Source organism: Eleutherodactylus coqui, chromosome 13, assembly GCF_035609145.1.
Source record: "Eleutherodactylus coqui strain aEleCoq1 chromosome 13, aEleCoq1.hap1, whole genome shotgun sequence".
In the NCBI taxonomy this organism is placed as follows: Eukaryota; Metazoa; Chordata; class Amphibia; order Anura; family Eleutherodactylidae; genus Eleutherodactylus; species Eleutherodactylus coqui.
Genome location: NC_089849.1, coordinates 104,340,955 through 104,355,634, shown reverse-complemented (window position 1 = coordinate 104,355,634; position 14,680 = coordinate 104,340,955). Strand labels below are relative to the sequence as shown.

The following is a 14,680-nucleotide window of genomic DNA, read 5'->3' as shown; positions in this document are numbered from 1 at the left end:
ACAAGGCTCAAGACAGGGAGGAATTAATGGAGATGTGAGGTATATAAGGCTCAGGACAGCAAGGAGTCAACTGGAGGTGTGAGGTACAAGGCTAATACAGGGAGATGTCAACTGGAGGTGTGAGGTACAAGCTCAGGACAGAGAGGGGTCAATGGAGGTGTAAGGTATAAGGCTAAGGACAGGGAGGCATCGACTGGAGGTGTGAGGTACAAGGCTCAAGACAGTGAGGAGTCAATGGAGGTGTGAGGTACAAGGCTCAGGACAGGGAAGTCATCTGGAGGTGTGAGGTACAAGGCTCAAGACAGGGAGGGGTCAATGGAGGTGTGAGGTACAAGGCTCAGGACATGGAGGAGTCAATGGAGGTGTGAGGTACAAGGCTCAAGACAGGGAAGCGTCAACTGGAGGTGTGAGGTACATGGCTCAAGACAGAGAGGGGTCAATGGAGGTGTAAGGTATAAGGCTCAGAACAGGGATGTGTCAACTGGAGGTGTGAGGTACAAGGCTGAAGACAGGGAGGAGTCAATGAAGGTGTGAGGTACAAGCCTCAGGACAGGGAGGAGTCAATGGAGGGGTGAGGTGCAACGCTCAGGACAGGGAGGAGTCAACTGGAGGTGTGAGGTACAAGGCTCAGGACAGGGAGGCGTCAACTAGAGGTGTGAAGTACAAGGCTCAGGACAGAGAGGGTCAATGGAGGTGTAAGGTATAAGGCTCAGGACAAGGAGGCGTCAACTGGAGGTGTGAGGTACAAGGCTCAGGACAGGGAGGAGTCAACTAGAGGTGTGAGGTACAAGGCTCAGGACAGGGAGGACTCCACAGGAGGTGTGAGGTATAAGGCTCAGGACAGACAGGGGTCAATGGATGTGTGAGGTACAAGGCTCAGGACAGGGAGACGTCAACTAGAGGTGTGAAGTACAAGGATCAGGACAGAGAGGGTCAATGGAGGTGTAAGGTATGAGGCTCAGGACAAGGAGGCGTCAACTGGAGGTGTGAGGTGCAACGCTCAGGACAGGGAGGCGTCAACTAGAGGTGTGAAGTACAAGGCTCAGGACAGAGAGGGTCAATGGAGGTATAAGGCTCAGGACAAGGAGGTGTCAACTGGAGGTGTGAGGTACAAGGCTCAGGACAGGGAGGAGTCAACTAGAGGTGTGAGGTACAAGGCTCAGGACAGGGAGGAGTCAATGAAGGTGTGAGGTACAAGCCTTAGGACAGGGAGGAGTCAATGGAGGTGTGAGGTACAAGGCTCAGGACAGGGAAGTCATCTGGAGGTGTGAGGTACAAGGCTCAAGACAGGGAGGAGTCAATGGAGGTGTGAGGTACAAGGCTCAAGACAGGGAAGTGTCAACTGGAGGTGTGAGGTACATGGCTCAAGACAGAGAGGGGTCAATGGAGGTGTAAGGTATAAGGCTCAGAACAGGGACGTGTCAACTGGAGGTGTGAGGTACAAGGCTGAAGACAGGGAGGAGTCAATGAAGGTGTGAGGTACAAGCCTCAGGACAGGGAGGAGTCAATGGAGGTGTGAGGTGCAACGCTCAGGACAGGGAGGAGTCAACTGGAGGTGTGAGGTACAAGGCTCAGGACAGGGAGGCGTCAACTAGAGGTGTGAAGTACAAGGCTCAGGACAGAGAGGGTCAATGGAGGTGTAAGGTATAAGGCTCAGGACAAGGAGGCGTCAACTGGAGGTGTGAGGTACAAGGCTCAGGACAGGGAGGAGTCAACTAGAGGTGTGAGGTACAAGGCTCAGGACAGGGAGGACTCCACAGGAGGTGTGAGGTATAAGGCTCAGGACAGAGAGGGGTCAATTGAGGTGTGAGGTACAAGGCTCAAGACAGGGGAGCGTCAACTGGAGGTATGAGGTACAAGGCTGAAGACAGGGAGGAGTCAATGAAGGTGTGAGGTACAAGCCTCAGGACAGGGAGGAGTCAATGGAAGTGTGAGGTACAATGCTCAGGACAGGGAGGAGTCAACTGGAGGTGTGAGGTACAAGGCTCAGGACAGGGAGGTGTCAACTAGAGGTGTCAGGTACAAGACTCAGGACAGAGAGGGTCAATGAAGGTGTAAAGTATAAGGCTCAGGACAAGGAGGCGTCAACTGGAGGTATGAGGTGCAAGGCTTAGGACAGGGAGGCGTTATGTGGAGGTGTGAGGTGCAAGGCTCAAGACAGAGAGGGGTCAATTGAGGTGTGAGGTACAAGGCTCAAGACAGGGGAGCGTCAACTGGAGGTGTGAGGTACAAGGCTCAGGACAGGGAGGAGTTATCTGGAGGTGTGAGGTACAAGGCTCAAGACAGGGAAGCGTCAACTGGAGGTGTGAGGTACAAGGCTCAAGACAGAGAGGGGTCAATGAAGGTGTAAGGTATAAGGCTCAGGACAGGGATGTGTCAACTGGAGGTATGAGGTACAAGGCTGAAGACAGGGAGGAGTCAATGAAGGTGTGAGGTACAAGCCTCAGGACAGGGAGGAGTCAATGGAAGTGTGAGGTACAATGCTCAGGACAGGGAGGAGTCAACTGGAGGTGTGAGGTACAAGGCTCAGGACAGGGAGGTGTCAACTAGAGGTGTCAGGTACAAGACTCAGGACAGAGAGGGTCAATGAAGATGTAAAGTATAAGGCTCAGGACAAGGAGGCGTCAACTGGAGGTATGAGGTGCAAGGCTTAGGACAGGGAGGCGTTATCTGGAGGTGTGAGGTGCAAGGCTCAAGACAGAGAGGGGTCAATTGAGGTGTGAGGTACAAGGCTCAAGACAGGGGAGCGTCAACTGGAGGTGTGAGGTACAAGGCTCAGGACAGGGAGGAGTCAACTAGAGGTGTGAGGTACAAGGCTCAGGACAGGGAGGGGTCAATGGAGGTGTGAGGTACAATGCTCAGCATAGGGAGGAGTCAATGGAGATGTGAGGTACAAGGCTTAGGAAAGGGAGGAGTAAACTAGAGGTGTGAGGAACAAAGCTCAGGACAGGAAGGAGTCAATGCAGGTGTGAGGTACAAGGCTCAGAATAGAGAGGAGTCAATGGAGGTGTGAGGTACAACTCTCAGGACAGGGACGCATCAACTGGAGTTGTGAGGTACATGGCAGTGGACAGGGAGGAGTCAATGGAGATGTAAGGTACAAGGCTCAAGACAGGGAGGCGTCAACTGCAGCGGTAAGGTACAAGGCTCAGGGCAGGGAGGCGTCAACTAGAGGGGTGAGGTTCAAGACTCGGGATAGTGAGGAATCAACTGGAGGATGAGGTACAACGCTCAGGACAGGGATGCTTCAATTGGAGGTATGACGTACAAGGCTCAAGACAGGGAGGCGTCAATTGGAGGGGTAAGATACAAGGCTCAGGGCAGGGAGGCATCAACTGGAGGGGTGAGGTTCAAGGCTCGGGATAGTAAGGAGTCAACTGGAAGTGTGAGGTACAAGCCTCAGGGCAGGGAGGCGTCAACTGGAGGGGTGAGGTTCACGGCTCAGGACAGGGAGACGTCAACTGGAGGTGTGAGGTACAAGCTGAGGACAGAGAGGGGTCAATGGACGTGTAAGGTATAAGGCTAAGGACAGGGAGGCATCAACTGGAGGTGTGAGGTACAAGGCTCAAGACAGTGAGGAGTCAATGGAGGTGTGAGATACAACACTCAGGACAGGGACGCGTCAACTGGGGGTGTGAGGTACAAGGTAGAGGACAGGGAGGAGTCAATGGAGATGTAAGGTGCAAGGATCAAGACAGGGAGGCGTCAACTGCAGGGGTAAGGTTCAAGGCTCAGGACAGGGAGACGTCAACTGGAGGTGTGAGGTACAAGCTCAGGACAGAGAGGGGTCAATGGACGTGTAAGGTATAAGGCTAAGGACAGGGAGGAATCAACTGGAGGTGTGAGGCACAAGGCTCAAGACAGGGAGGAGTCATTGGAGGTGTGAGGTACAAGGCTCAAGACAGGGAGGAATTAATGGAGATGTGAGGTATATAAGGCTCAGGACAGCAAGGAGTCAACTGGAGGTGTGAGGTACAAGGCTAATACAGGGAGATGTCAACTGGAGGTGTGAGGTACAAGCTCAGGACAGAGAGGGGTCAATGGAGGTGTAAGGTATAAGGCTAAGGACAGGGAGGCATCGACTGGAGGTGTGAGGTACAAGGCTCAAGACAGTGAGGAGTCAATGGAGGTGTGAGGTACAAGGCTCAGGACAGGGAAGTCATCTGGAGGTGTGAGGTACAAGGCTCAAGACAGGGAGGGGTCAATGGAGGTGTGAGGTACAAGGCTCAGGACATGGAGGAGTCAATGGAGGTGTGAGGTACAAGGCTCAAGACAGGGAAGCGTCAACTGGAGGTGTGAGGTACATGGCTCAAGACAGAGAGGGGTCAATGGAGGTGTAAGGTATAAGGCTCAGAACAGGGATGTGTCAACTGGAGGTGTGAGGTACAAGGCTGAAGACAGGGAGGAGTCAATGAAGGTGTGAGGTACAAGCCTCAGGACAGGGAGGAGTCAATGGAGGGGTGAGGTGCAACGCTCAGGACAGGGAGGAGTCAACTGGAGGTGTGAGGTACAAGGCTCAGGACAGGGAGGCGTCAACTAGAGGTGTGAAGTACAAGGCTCAGGACAGAGAGGGTCAATGGAGGTGTAAGGTATAAGGCTCAGGACAAGGAGGCGTCAACTGGAGGTGTGAGGTACAAGGCTCAGGACAGGGAGGAGTCAACTAGAGGTGTGAGGTACAAGGCTCAGGACAGGGAGGACTCCACAGGAGGTGTGAGGTATAAGGCTCAGGACAGACAGGGGTCAATGGATGTGTGAGGTACAAGGCTCAGGACAGGGAGACGTCAACTAGAGGTGTGAAGTACAAGGATCAGGACAGAGAGGGTCAATGGAGGTGTAAGGTATGAGGCTCAGGACAAGGAGGCGTCAACTGGAGGTGTGAGGTGCAACGCTCAGGACAGGGAGGCGTCAACTAGAGGTGTGAAGTACAAGGCTCAGGACAGAGAGGGTCAATGGAGGTATAAGGCTCAGGACAAGGAGGTGTCAACTGGAGGTGTGAGGTACAAGGCTCAGGACAGGGAGGAGTCAACTAGAGGTGTGAGGTACAAGGCTCAGGACAGGGAGGAGTCAATGAAGGTGTGAGGTACAAGCCTTAGGACAGGGAGGAGTCAATGGAGGTGTGAGGTACAAGGCTCAGGACAGGGAAGTCATCTGGAGGTGTGAGGTACAAGGCTCAAGACAGGGAGGAGTCAATGGAGGTGTGAGGTACAAGGCTCAAGACAGGGAAGTGTCAACTGGAGGTGTGAGGTACATGGCTCAAGACAGAGAGGGGTCAATGGAGGTGTAAGGTATAAGGCTCAGAACAGGGACGTGTCAACTGGAGGTGTGAGGTACAAGGCTGAAGACAGGGAGGAGTCAATGAAGGTGTGAGGTACAAGCCTCAGGACAGGGAGGAGTCAATGGAGGTGTGAGGTGCAACGCTCAGGACAGGGAGGAGTCAACTGGAGGTGTGAGGTACAAGGCTCAGGACAGGGAGGCGTCAACTAGAGGTGTGAAGTACAAGGCTCAGGACAGAGAGGGTCAATGGAGGTGTAAGGTATAAGGCTCAGGACAAGGAGGCGTCAACTGGAGGTGTGAGGTACAAGGCTCAGGACAGGGAGGAGTCAACTAGAGGTGTGAGGTACAAGGCTCAGGACAGGGAGGACTCCACAGGAGGTGTGAGGTATAAGGCTCAGGACAGAGAGGGGTCAATGGATGTGTGAGGTACAAGGCTCAAGACAGGGAGGCGTCAACTAGAGGTGTGAAGTACAAGGCTCAGGACAGAGAGGGTCAATGGAGGTGTAAGGTATAAGGCTCAGGACAAGGAGGCGTCAACTGGAGGTGTGAGGTGCAACGCTCAGGACAGGGAGGCGTCAACTAGAGGTGTGAAGTACAAGGCTCAGGACAGAGAGGGTCAATGGAGGTATAAGGATCAGGACAAGGAGGCGTCAACTGGAGGTGTGAGGTACAAGGCTCAGGACAGGGAGGAGTCAACTAGAGGTGTGAGGTACAAGGCTCAGGACAGGGAGGAGTCAATGAAGGTGTGAGGTACAAGCCTCAGGACAGGGAGGAGTCAATGGAGGTGTGGGGTGCAACGCTCAGGACAGGAAGGAGTCAACTGGAGGTGTGAGGTACAAGGCTCAGGACAGAGAGGGTCAATGGAGGTGTAAAGTATAAGGCTCAGGACAAGGAGGCGTCAACTGGAGGTGTGAGGTACAAGGCTCAGGACAGGGAGGAGTCAACTAGAGGTGTGAGGTACAAGGCTCAGGACAGGGAGGAGTCAATGAAGGTGTGAGGTACAAGCCTCAGGACAGGGAGGAGTCAATGGAGGTGTGAGGTGCAACGCTCAGGACAGGGAGGCGTCAACTAGAGGTGTGAAGTACAAGGCTCAGGACAGAGAGGGTCAATGGAGGTGTAAGGTATAAGGCTCAGGACAAGGAGGCGTCAACTGGAGGTGTGAGGTACAAGGCTCAGGACAGGGAGGAGTCAACTAGAGGTGTGAGGTACAAGTCTCAGGTCAGGGAGGACTCCACAGGAAGTGTGAGGTATAAGGCTCAGGACAGAGAGGGGTCAATGGATGTGTGAGGTACAAGGCTCAGGACAGGGAGGCGTCAACTAGAGGTGTGAGGTACAACGCTCAGGACAGAGAGGGTCAATGGAGGTGTAAGGTATAAGGCTCAGGACAAGGAGGCGTCAACTGGAGGTGTGAGGTGCAACGCTCAGGACAGGGAGGAGTCAACTGGAGGTGTGAGGTACAAGGCTCAGGACAGGGAGGCGTCAACTAGAGGTGTGAAGTACAAGGCTCAGGACAGAGAGGGTCAATGGAGGTGTAAGGTATAAGGCTCAGGACAAGGAGGCGTCAACTGGAGGTGTGAGGTACAAGGCTCAGGACAGGGAGGAGTCAACTAGAGGTGTGAGGTACAAGGCTCAGGACAGGGAGGACTCCACAGGAGGTGTGAGGTATAAGGCTCAGGACAGAGAGGGGTCAATGGATGTGTGAGGTACAAGGCTCAGGACAGGGAGGAGTCAACTGGAGGTGTGAGGTACAAAGCTCAGGACAGGGAGGGGTCAATGGAGGTGTGAGGTACAAGGCTCAGGACAGGGAGGAATTAATGGAGGTGTGAGGTGAAAGGCTCAAGACAGGGAAGCGTCAACTGGAGGTGTAATGTACAAGGCTCAAGACAGAGAGGGGTCAATGAAGGTGTGAGGTATAAGGCTCAGGACAGAGAGGGGTCAATGGAGGTGTGAGGTACAACGCTCAGGACAGGGAGGAGTCAACTGGAGGTGTGAGGTACAAGGCTCAGGACAGGGAGGAGTCAACTGGAGGTGTGAGGTACAAGGCTCAGGACAGGGAGGGGTCAATGGAGGTGTGAGGTACAAGGCTCAAGACAGAGAGGGGTCAATGAAGGTGTGAGGTACAAGGCTCAGGACAGGGAGGAATTAATGGAGGTGTGAGGTACAAGGCTCAGGACAGGGAGGACTCCACAGGAGGTGTCAGGTATAAGGCTCAGGACAGAGAGGGGTCAATGGAGGTGTGAGGTACAACGCTCAGGACAGGAAGGAGTCAACTGGAGGTGTAAGGTACAAGGCTCAGGACAGGGAGGAGTCAACTGGAGGTGTGAGGTACAAGGCTCAGGACAGGGAGGGGTCAATGGAGGTGTGAGGTACAAGGCTCAAGACAGAGAGGGGTCAATGAAGGTGTGAGGTACAAGGCTCAGGACAGGGAGGAATTAATGGAGGTGTGAGGTACAAGGCTCAGGACAGGGAGGACTCCACAGGAGGTGTGAGGTATAAGGCTCAGGACAGAGAGGGGTCAATGGAGGTGTGAGGTACAACGCTCAGGACAGGGAGGAGTCAACTGGAGGTGTGAGGTACAAGGCTCAGGACAGGGAGGAGTCAACTGGAGTGTGAGGTACAAGGCTCAGGACAGGTAGGCGTCCACAGGAGGTGTGAGGTATAACGCTCAGGACAGGGAGGAGTCAACTAGAGGTGTGAGGCTTGCTTTTATAGAGCACTGGGAGGAGTCAGATGGCCGTATGAGGCAATATACAGGACGCAGTCAATTGGAGCTATGAGGTATGAGGCACAGGATGGATATGACATAGTACTAAACAGCAGGGGGCGGAGTCATCCGTTGGTGTCAGGTAGGAGGCACTGGACGGGGAGGGGTCAGCGTGATGTACTAGGCATGGGAGGAGTCACTGAGAGGTATAAGGTACGATGCACATGAGGGGAGGAGTCAGCGAGAGGTACGATGTACAGGAGGGGAGGAGTCAGCGAGAGGTACGAGGCACAGTACGGGTAGCTGTCAGCGGGAGGTGTGAGGTATAACACTGGATGGGGAGGAGTCAGCGGGAGGTGTGAGGCACGGCGGGGAGGGTTGTGCGGGGATCGGGACTTAGCTATGCATCCGGAGCCTAGGGAGAGGACGCGCTGTCAGCTGGAAGATCCCTGCAATCCGTGCAGCCAAAGCCGCGATCTCCCGGTGTCTGCACTCCAGCGGTGCCCCTATAACCCCTTATAGCCCAGTGCCAGGCGTGCCCCTTTGTACCGCTATATACCCCTTATAATCCAGTGCCAGCCTGTAACCCGCAGAGTTCTGATACTTGCAGTACCTGCTACTTTTACGCTCACATGGAAAGCAGGACTAAGTTTAATCTCGGTGTGGGCAGCACCTACTCAGTGCCACCCATCCTTACTTAAGTCCTCCACCCAGCAGGTTCAGCAGACAGTGACACTCATCTGCCCTCTCACTGCATAGTGTCACCCAGTAATTCATGCCAACAATATCTGCACATTGCTGTTGCCCAAAGCATAACCCAGAGCCTTCAGGTAACTGTGCCCAGCACTGTCACCTGCCCAGGAGTGTGGACCCACCACCATCACCCAGCCAGGAGTGTGGACCCACCACCATCACCCAGCCAGGAGTGTGGACCCACCACCATCACCAAGCCAGGAGTGTGGACCCACCACTGTCACCCAGCCAGGACCCTGCGCCCAGCACTGTCAGCTGCCTACGACCCTGCACCCAACACTGTCACCTTCCTAGGAGTGTGGACCTACTACTGTCACCCACTCAGGACCCTGTGCCCAGCACTGTTACCTGCCAAGGAGTGCGGACCCACCACTGTCACCCAGCCAGGAGTGTGCACTCAGCACTGTCACCTGCCCAGAAGTGTGGACCCACCACCGTCACCCAGCCAGGACCAAGCACCATCACCCAGCCAGGAGTGTGCACTCAGCACTGTCACCTGCCCAGGAGTGCGGACCCACCACCGTCACCCAGCCAGGACCAAGCACCATCACCCAGCCAGGAGTGTGTGCCCAGCACTGTCACCTGCCAAGGAATGTGGACCCACCACCGTCACCCAGCCAGGAGTGTGTGCCTAGCACTGTCACCTGCCTAGGAGTGCGCACCCAGCACTGTCACCCAGCCAGGACCCTACACCCCACCAGGACCCTGAACTTAGCACTGTCACCTGTCCAGGAGTGTGTGCCCCACAGTGTCACGCTGCGAGGACCCTGCACTGTCACCTGCCTAGGACAAGGCATCGGGTGTAGCTTGCCACTCTTTGTAGCACCTAGCTTTGTTCCTTGTTGGCATGTTGTTCCTACGCAGGGATCGGCTGCTGTGGGTCCTGACATTGTCCGCTCTCCTTGGAGCTGATATTTATTTTCACCTGTGGCCAGAGATTCAGGTTCGGCTTGGCCGGGACTGGGACTGTGACTGTGACAACACTGCATCCCATGTGGAGGAGGCCACCACCATCGCTGCCATGATCTCCCCTGCCACCATGGACTACAATGGCTCCAAACTCCAGCACCTCTTCTCTCACCATCTGTACACGGCACAGCCAACCAAACCTCCAGCCCACCACCTGCTGCTCAATGCCCACGAAACCATCCGCTACCACAGAAAGAGGATCATCAGCTTCAACCGGTAAGGTGTGACAAGCCCCAATGACAAGCCCTCGCCCCTACTGAATAATACTCTACCTAAACCCCACTAACATGACCCCTTCACCCTATACATAATACTCTGCTCCCTAACTTCACATCTCCTGCCCTATACATTGCCCCCTGAATTGTCATTGGCACCTCTTTATTCTGTACATGATATGCTGCTTCCACTTTGCCCCTCCATCCTGTGTACTCTGCCCACTATCCTGTGTATTAGATGACACCCCCCATTACTCATTGTAGTGTTCTGGATGTGGTCAGTAGGGACTTTCTGATGACAAATCTCTCCGAGGATGTCTGAGCTCATTTTTGTACTTAGAAGTGTAATGGAAGCAACCCCCTCCCCTTTCTGTATATACCACCTTTCTTCTGCCTGTGTATATATAACACTATCCAGTATCTGTATAGAACACCCTTCCACATATCCGTATATAACATCTCCCAGGTATCTGCACCCCTACATCTGTATGTAACATCTCCCGGGTATCTGCACCCCTACATCTGTATGTAATATCTCCTGGGTATCTGCACCCCTACATCTCCCGGGTGTCTGCACCCCTACATCTGTCTGTAACATCTCCCGGGTATCTGCACCCCTGTATCTGTCTGTAACATCTCCTGGGTATCTGCACCTCTATATCTGTATGTAACATCTCCTTCGTGTCTGCACCCCTATATCTGTATGTAACCTCTCCCGGGTATCTGCACCCCTATATCTGTATGTAACCTCTCCCAGGTATCTGCACCCCTACATCTGTATGTAACCTCTCCCGGGTATCTGCACCCCTATATCTGTATGTAACCTCTCCCAGGTATCTGCACCCCTACATCTGTATGTAACCTCTCCCGGGTATCTGCACCCCTATATCTGTATGTAACCTCTCCCGGGTATCTGCACCCCTATATCTGTATGTAACCTCTCCCAGGTATCTGCACCCCTACATCTGTATGTAACCTCTCCCGGGTATCTGCACCCCTATATCTGTATGTAACCTCTCCCGGGTATCTGCACCCCTATATCTGTATGTAACCTCTCCCGGGTATCTGCACCCCTGTATCTGTCTGTAACATCTCCCGGGTATCTGCACCCCTGTATCTGTCTGTAACATCTCCTGGGTATCTGCACCCCTGTATCTGTCTGTAACATCTCCTGGGTATCTGCACCCCTGTATCTGTCTGTAACATCTCCTGGGTATCTGCACCCCTGTATCTGTCTGTAACATCTCCTGGGTATCTGCACCCCTACATCAGTATGTAACATCTCCCGGGTATCTGCACCCCTATATCTGTATGTAACCTCTCCCAGGTATCTGCACCCCCACATCTGTATGTAACATCTCCCGGGTATCTGCACCCCCACATCTGTATGTAACATCTCCCGGGTATCTGCACCCCTGTATCTGTATGTAACCTCTCCCGGGTATCTGCACCCCCACATCTGTATGTAACATCTCCCGGGTATCTGCACCCCTGTATCTGTATGTAACCTCTCCCGGGTATCTGTACCCCCACATCTGTATGTAACATCTCCCGGGTATCTGCACCCCTATATCTGTATGTACCCTCTCCCTGGTATCTGCTCCACCTTCTTTCTTCCTCCTCCTCCTCCGTGGCCCACAGGTCCGGACACTTCTGGGTTAACCATAGCTTACATCTTGTGCTGTTTGTTTAAGGATGTTCTGTTTATTCTGTCATTAGCTCCAGAAGTGCCACCAGTTATGGGTGGAGCAGGAGTGACAGGTGTTCAGGTCGGAGGCACCTGCCATATGCCAACCCTAGGGGCTTATTCACACGGGTGGATTGTGCTGTCCATGTGTGTAACTGGCTGCACACGGACGCCACGTGGTGCCATCAAACTAAATGGGGCTGCATTTATTTAAAAATATATAGACCGACGACGGTCCGTGTAAAGAGAAGTCGCAGCATGTCCTCTTCTGCTCTGTATCACGGACATGTAAGGCACATTGTCCATGCAGATCGGATGGCAGACAAGTGTGTTCTTGTGCTGTCTGATGCGAATTGTGTCTGAGATTCCCGGGCACCACTTGCACATACATCTCTGAGTGATGCTGAAGGGTGGCCATGTATATTAGTATAGATAGACTGAACCCACCGAATTTTGCAGGTCCTACCTATTATCTACTGGCCCACAGATGTAGGTGTTCGATAAGGATACATCATCACTACTAAATCAGCAGGGGGTCCGCCGCCTGTAAACCTTGGTGATTAGCTGTTCCCCAGGGCCTTTCATTTTGTGTAAGGAGCCATCTTTGTACCAGAAGCAGATAGCGCTGTACATTGCGCAGTGGCCCCGGCTAGTATTGCATGCCGAGTCCCATTGAAGTGGATGGGACTCAGCATGCAGCAACAGTCAAGCCCACTGTGCAATGTATAGAGCTGTCTGCTTCTGGCACAAAAATGGCTCCGTACACACATTGGCAAGCTGATCACCAGGGTTCACAAGCGGCAGACCCCCTAGTGATGTAGTAGTGATCACCTATCCTGATGATAGGTCATCAATAATAAGAAGTGGGAGAACCCTCTAATGGTCCCTTTACACTGGATGAGCTGTTGGGCAAATGATGCCCTACAGCTTGTGCCAGTGCTGCACACTGCTGTACCGTTAGGCAGGAGCGAGGACCGTTGGCATCGCTCACAGCACTGCAGGAATGCAGGTGGAGCGGGCTGCATTCATAGTTAGCAGACAGACGTTCAAAGGTGACCGACTGCTGTTTATGCTGAATGGCATGTTGGTTCAGTTCTCTGCGTGCAGAAACCGAACGGCTGAACCACTCTCGTTCCGTCATGCAGTCGCTGCATGCGTTTACACGGGATGATTTCTGCTCAGGTTTCCGTGTAAAAGAGCCATTGATCTACCACCATCTTGCTATGAGAGTACTCCCCCTGCGATCTATCACTATCCTTTCATTGCCTCCCTCTAGATTCAAACAGTACATTATAGGTTGGACTTCATGGACCCATGTGTCAAATACAGTATGTAACTATCCTAGCCCACTTATCTGCCATGTAAATCCTCACTAACCTACCTTCATACTTGCCCACTGATCCATTATGATTATTTACTATTGATCTGCTTCATAAGCCCATCTCTCGAATACCCACTGATCCATTATGGAAACCCTCACCTACTGGCTTACCATGATCATAACCAATTGATCCACCATTGAAGCCCTTAATAACTGAGCTGCTATGAAAATGCTAACGGTCGGATATGAGTACTTACTTATCCACAATATTAGCAATAACCAACTAGTAGGACCTGTGAGAGTTTATCCATTAATCTCCATCGCACTAGAGCTTCTCCATCTTTCCATATGTAGAGAGACTGCACACTATAACTTCTCCCCCTGCCCACCCTGGTGTATGTAGAGAGACTGCACAGTGTAACATCTCCCCCGGCCCACCCTGGTGTATGTAGAGAGACTGCACAGTGTAACATCTCCCCCGGCCCACCCTGGTGTATGTAGAACGACTGCACACTTTAACTTCTCCCCCGGCCCACACTGGTTTATGTAGAGAGACTGCACACTATAACTTCTCCCCCGGCCCACACAGTATAACATCTCCCCTGGCCCACACTGGTGTATATAGAGACTGCACACTATCACTTCTCCCCCAGCCCACACTGATGTATGTAGAGAATGCACACTATACCTTCTCCCCCGGCCCACACTGGTGTATGTAGAGAGACTGCACACTATAACTTCCCCCCTGGTCCACTCTAATGTATGTAGAGAGACTGCACACTATAACTTCACCCCCAGCCCACACTGGTGTATGTAGAGAGACTGCACACTATAACTTCTCCCCCGACCCACACTGATGTATGTAGAGAGTGCACACTATAACTTCTCCCCCGTCCCACACTGATGTATGTAGAGAGTGCACACTATAACTTCTCCCCTGGTCTACACTGATGTATGTAGAGACTGCACACTATAACTTCTCCTCTGGCCCACACTGGTGTATGTAGAGAGACTGTACACTATAACTTCTCCCCCGGCCCTCACTGGTGTATGTAGAGAGACTGCACACTATAACTTCTCCCCTGGCCAACACAGTATAACTTCTCCCCCGGCCCACACTGGTGTATGTAGAGAGACTGCACATTATAACTTCTCCCCCGGCCCACACAGTATAACATCTCCCCTGGCCCTCACTGATGTATGTAGAGAGACTGCACAATATAACTTCTCCCCCGGCCCACACAGTATAACATCTCCCCTGGCCCTCACTGATGTATGTAGAGAGACTGCACAATATAACTTCTCCCCCGGCCCACACAGTATAACGTCTCCTCTGGCCCTCACTGATGTATGTAGAGAGACTGCACACTATAACTTCCCCCCTGGTCCACACTGATGTATGTAGAGAGACTGCACACTATCACTTCTCCTCTGCCCCACACTGATGTATGTAGAGAGACTGCACACTATCACTTCTCCCCCGGCCCACACAGATGTATGGAGAGAGACTGCACACTATCACTTCTCCCCCGGCCCATACTGGTGTATGTAGAGAGACTGCACACTATAACTTCTCCCCCGGCCCACACAGTATAACTTCTCCCCCGGCCCACACTGGTATATGTAGAGAGACTGCACACTATCACTTCTCCCCCAGCCCACACTGATGTATGTAGAGACTGCACACTATAACTTCTCCCCCTGCCAACACTGATGTATGGAGAGAGACTGCACACTATAACGTCTCCTCTGGCCCA

General features: G+C 52.9%; 1 protein-coding gene across 1 annotated transcript in view; it reads left to right on the top strand.

Moving 5' to 3' along the window:
- The first annotated feature begins 8,249 nt into the window (after positions 1-8,249).
- FAM20A (FAM20A golgi associated secretory pathway pseudokinase) overlaps positions 8,250-14,680 on the top strand; it is a 72,282-nt gene continuing 65,851 nt past the window's right edge. The window contains exon 1 of the mRNA XM_066587757.1: positions 8,250-9,916. Within this exon, the coding sequence (XP_066443854.1) occupies positions 9,579-9,916 (338 nt within the window). The 5' untranslated portion in view covers positions 8,250-9,578. The remainder of the gene's footprint in view (positions 9,917-14,680) is intronic.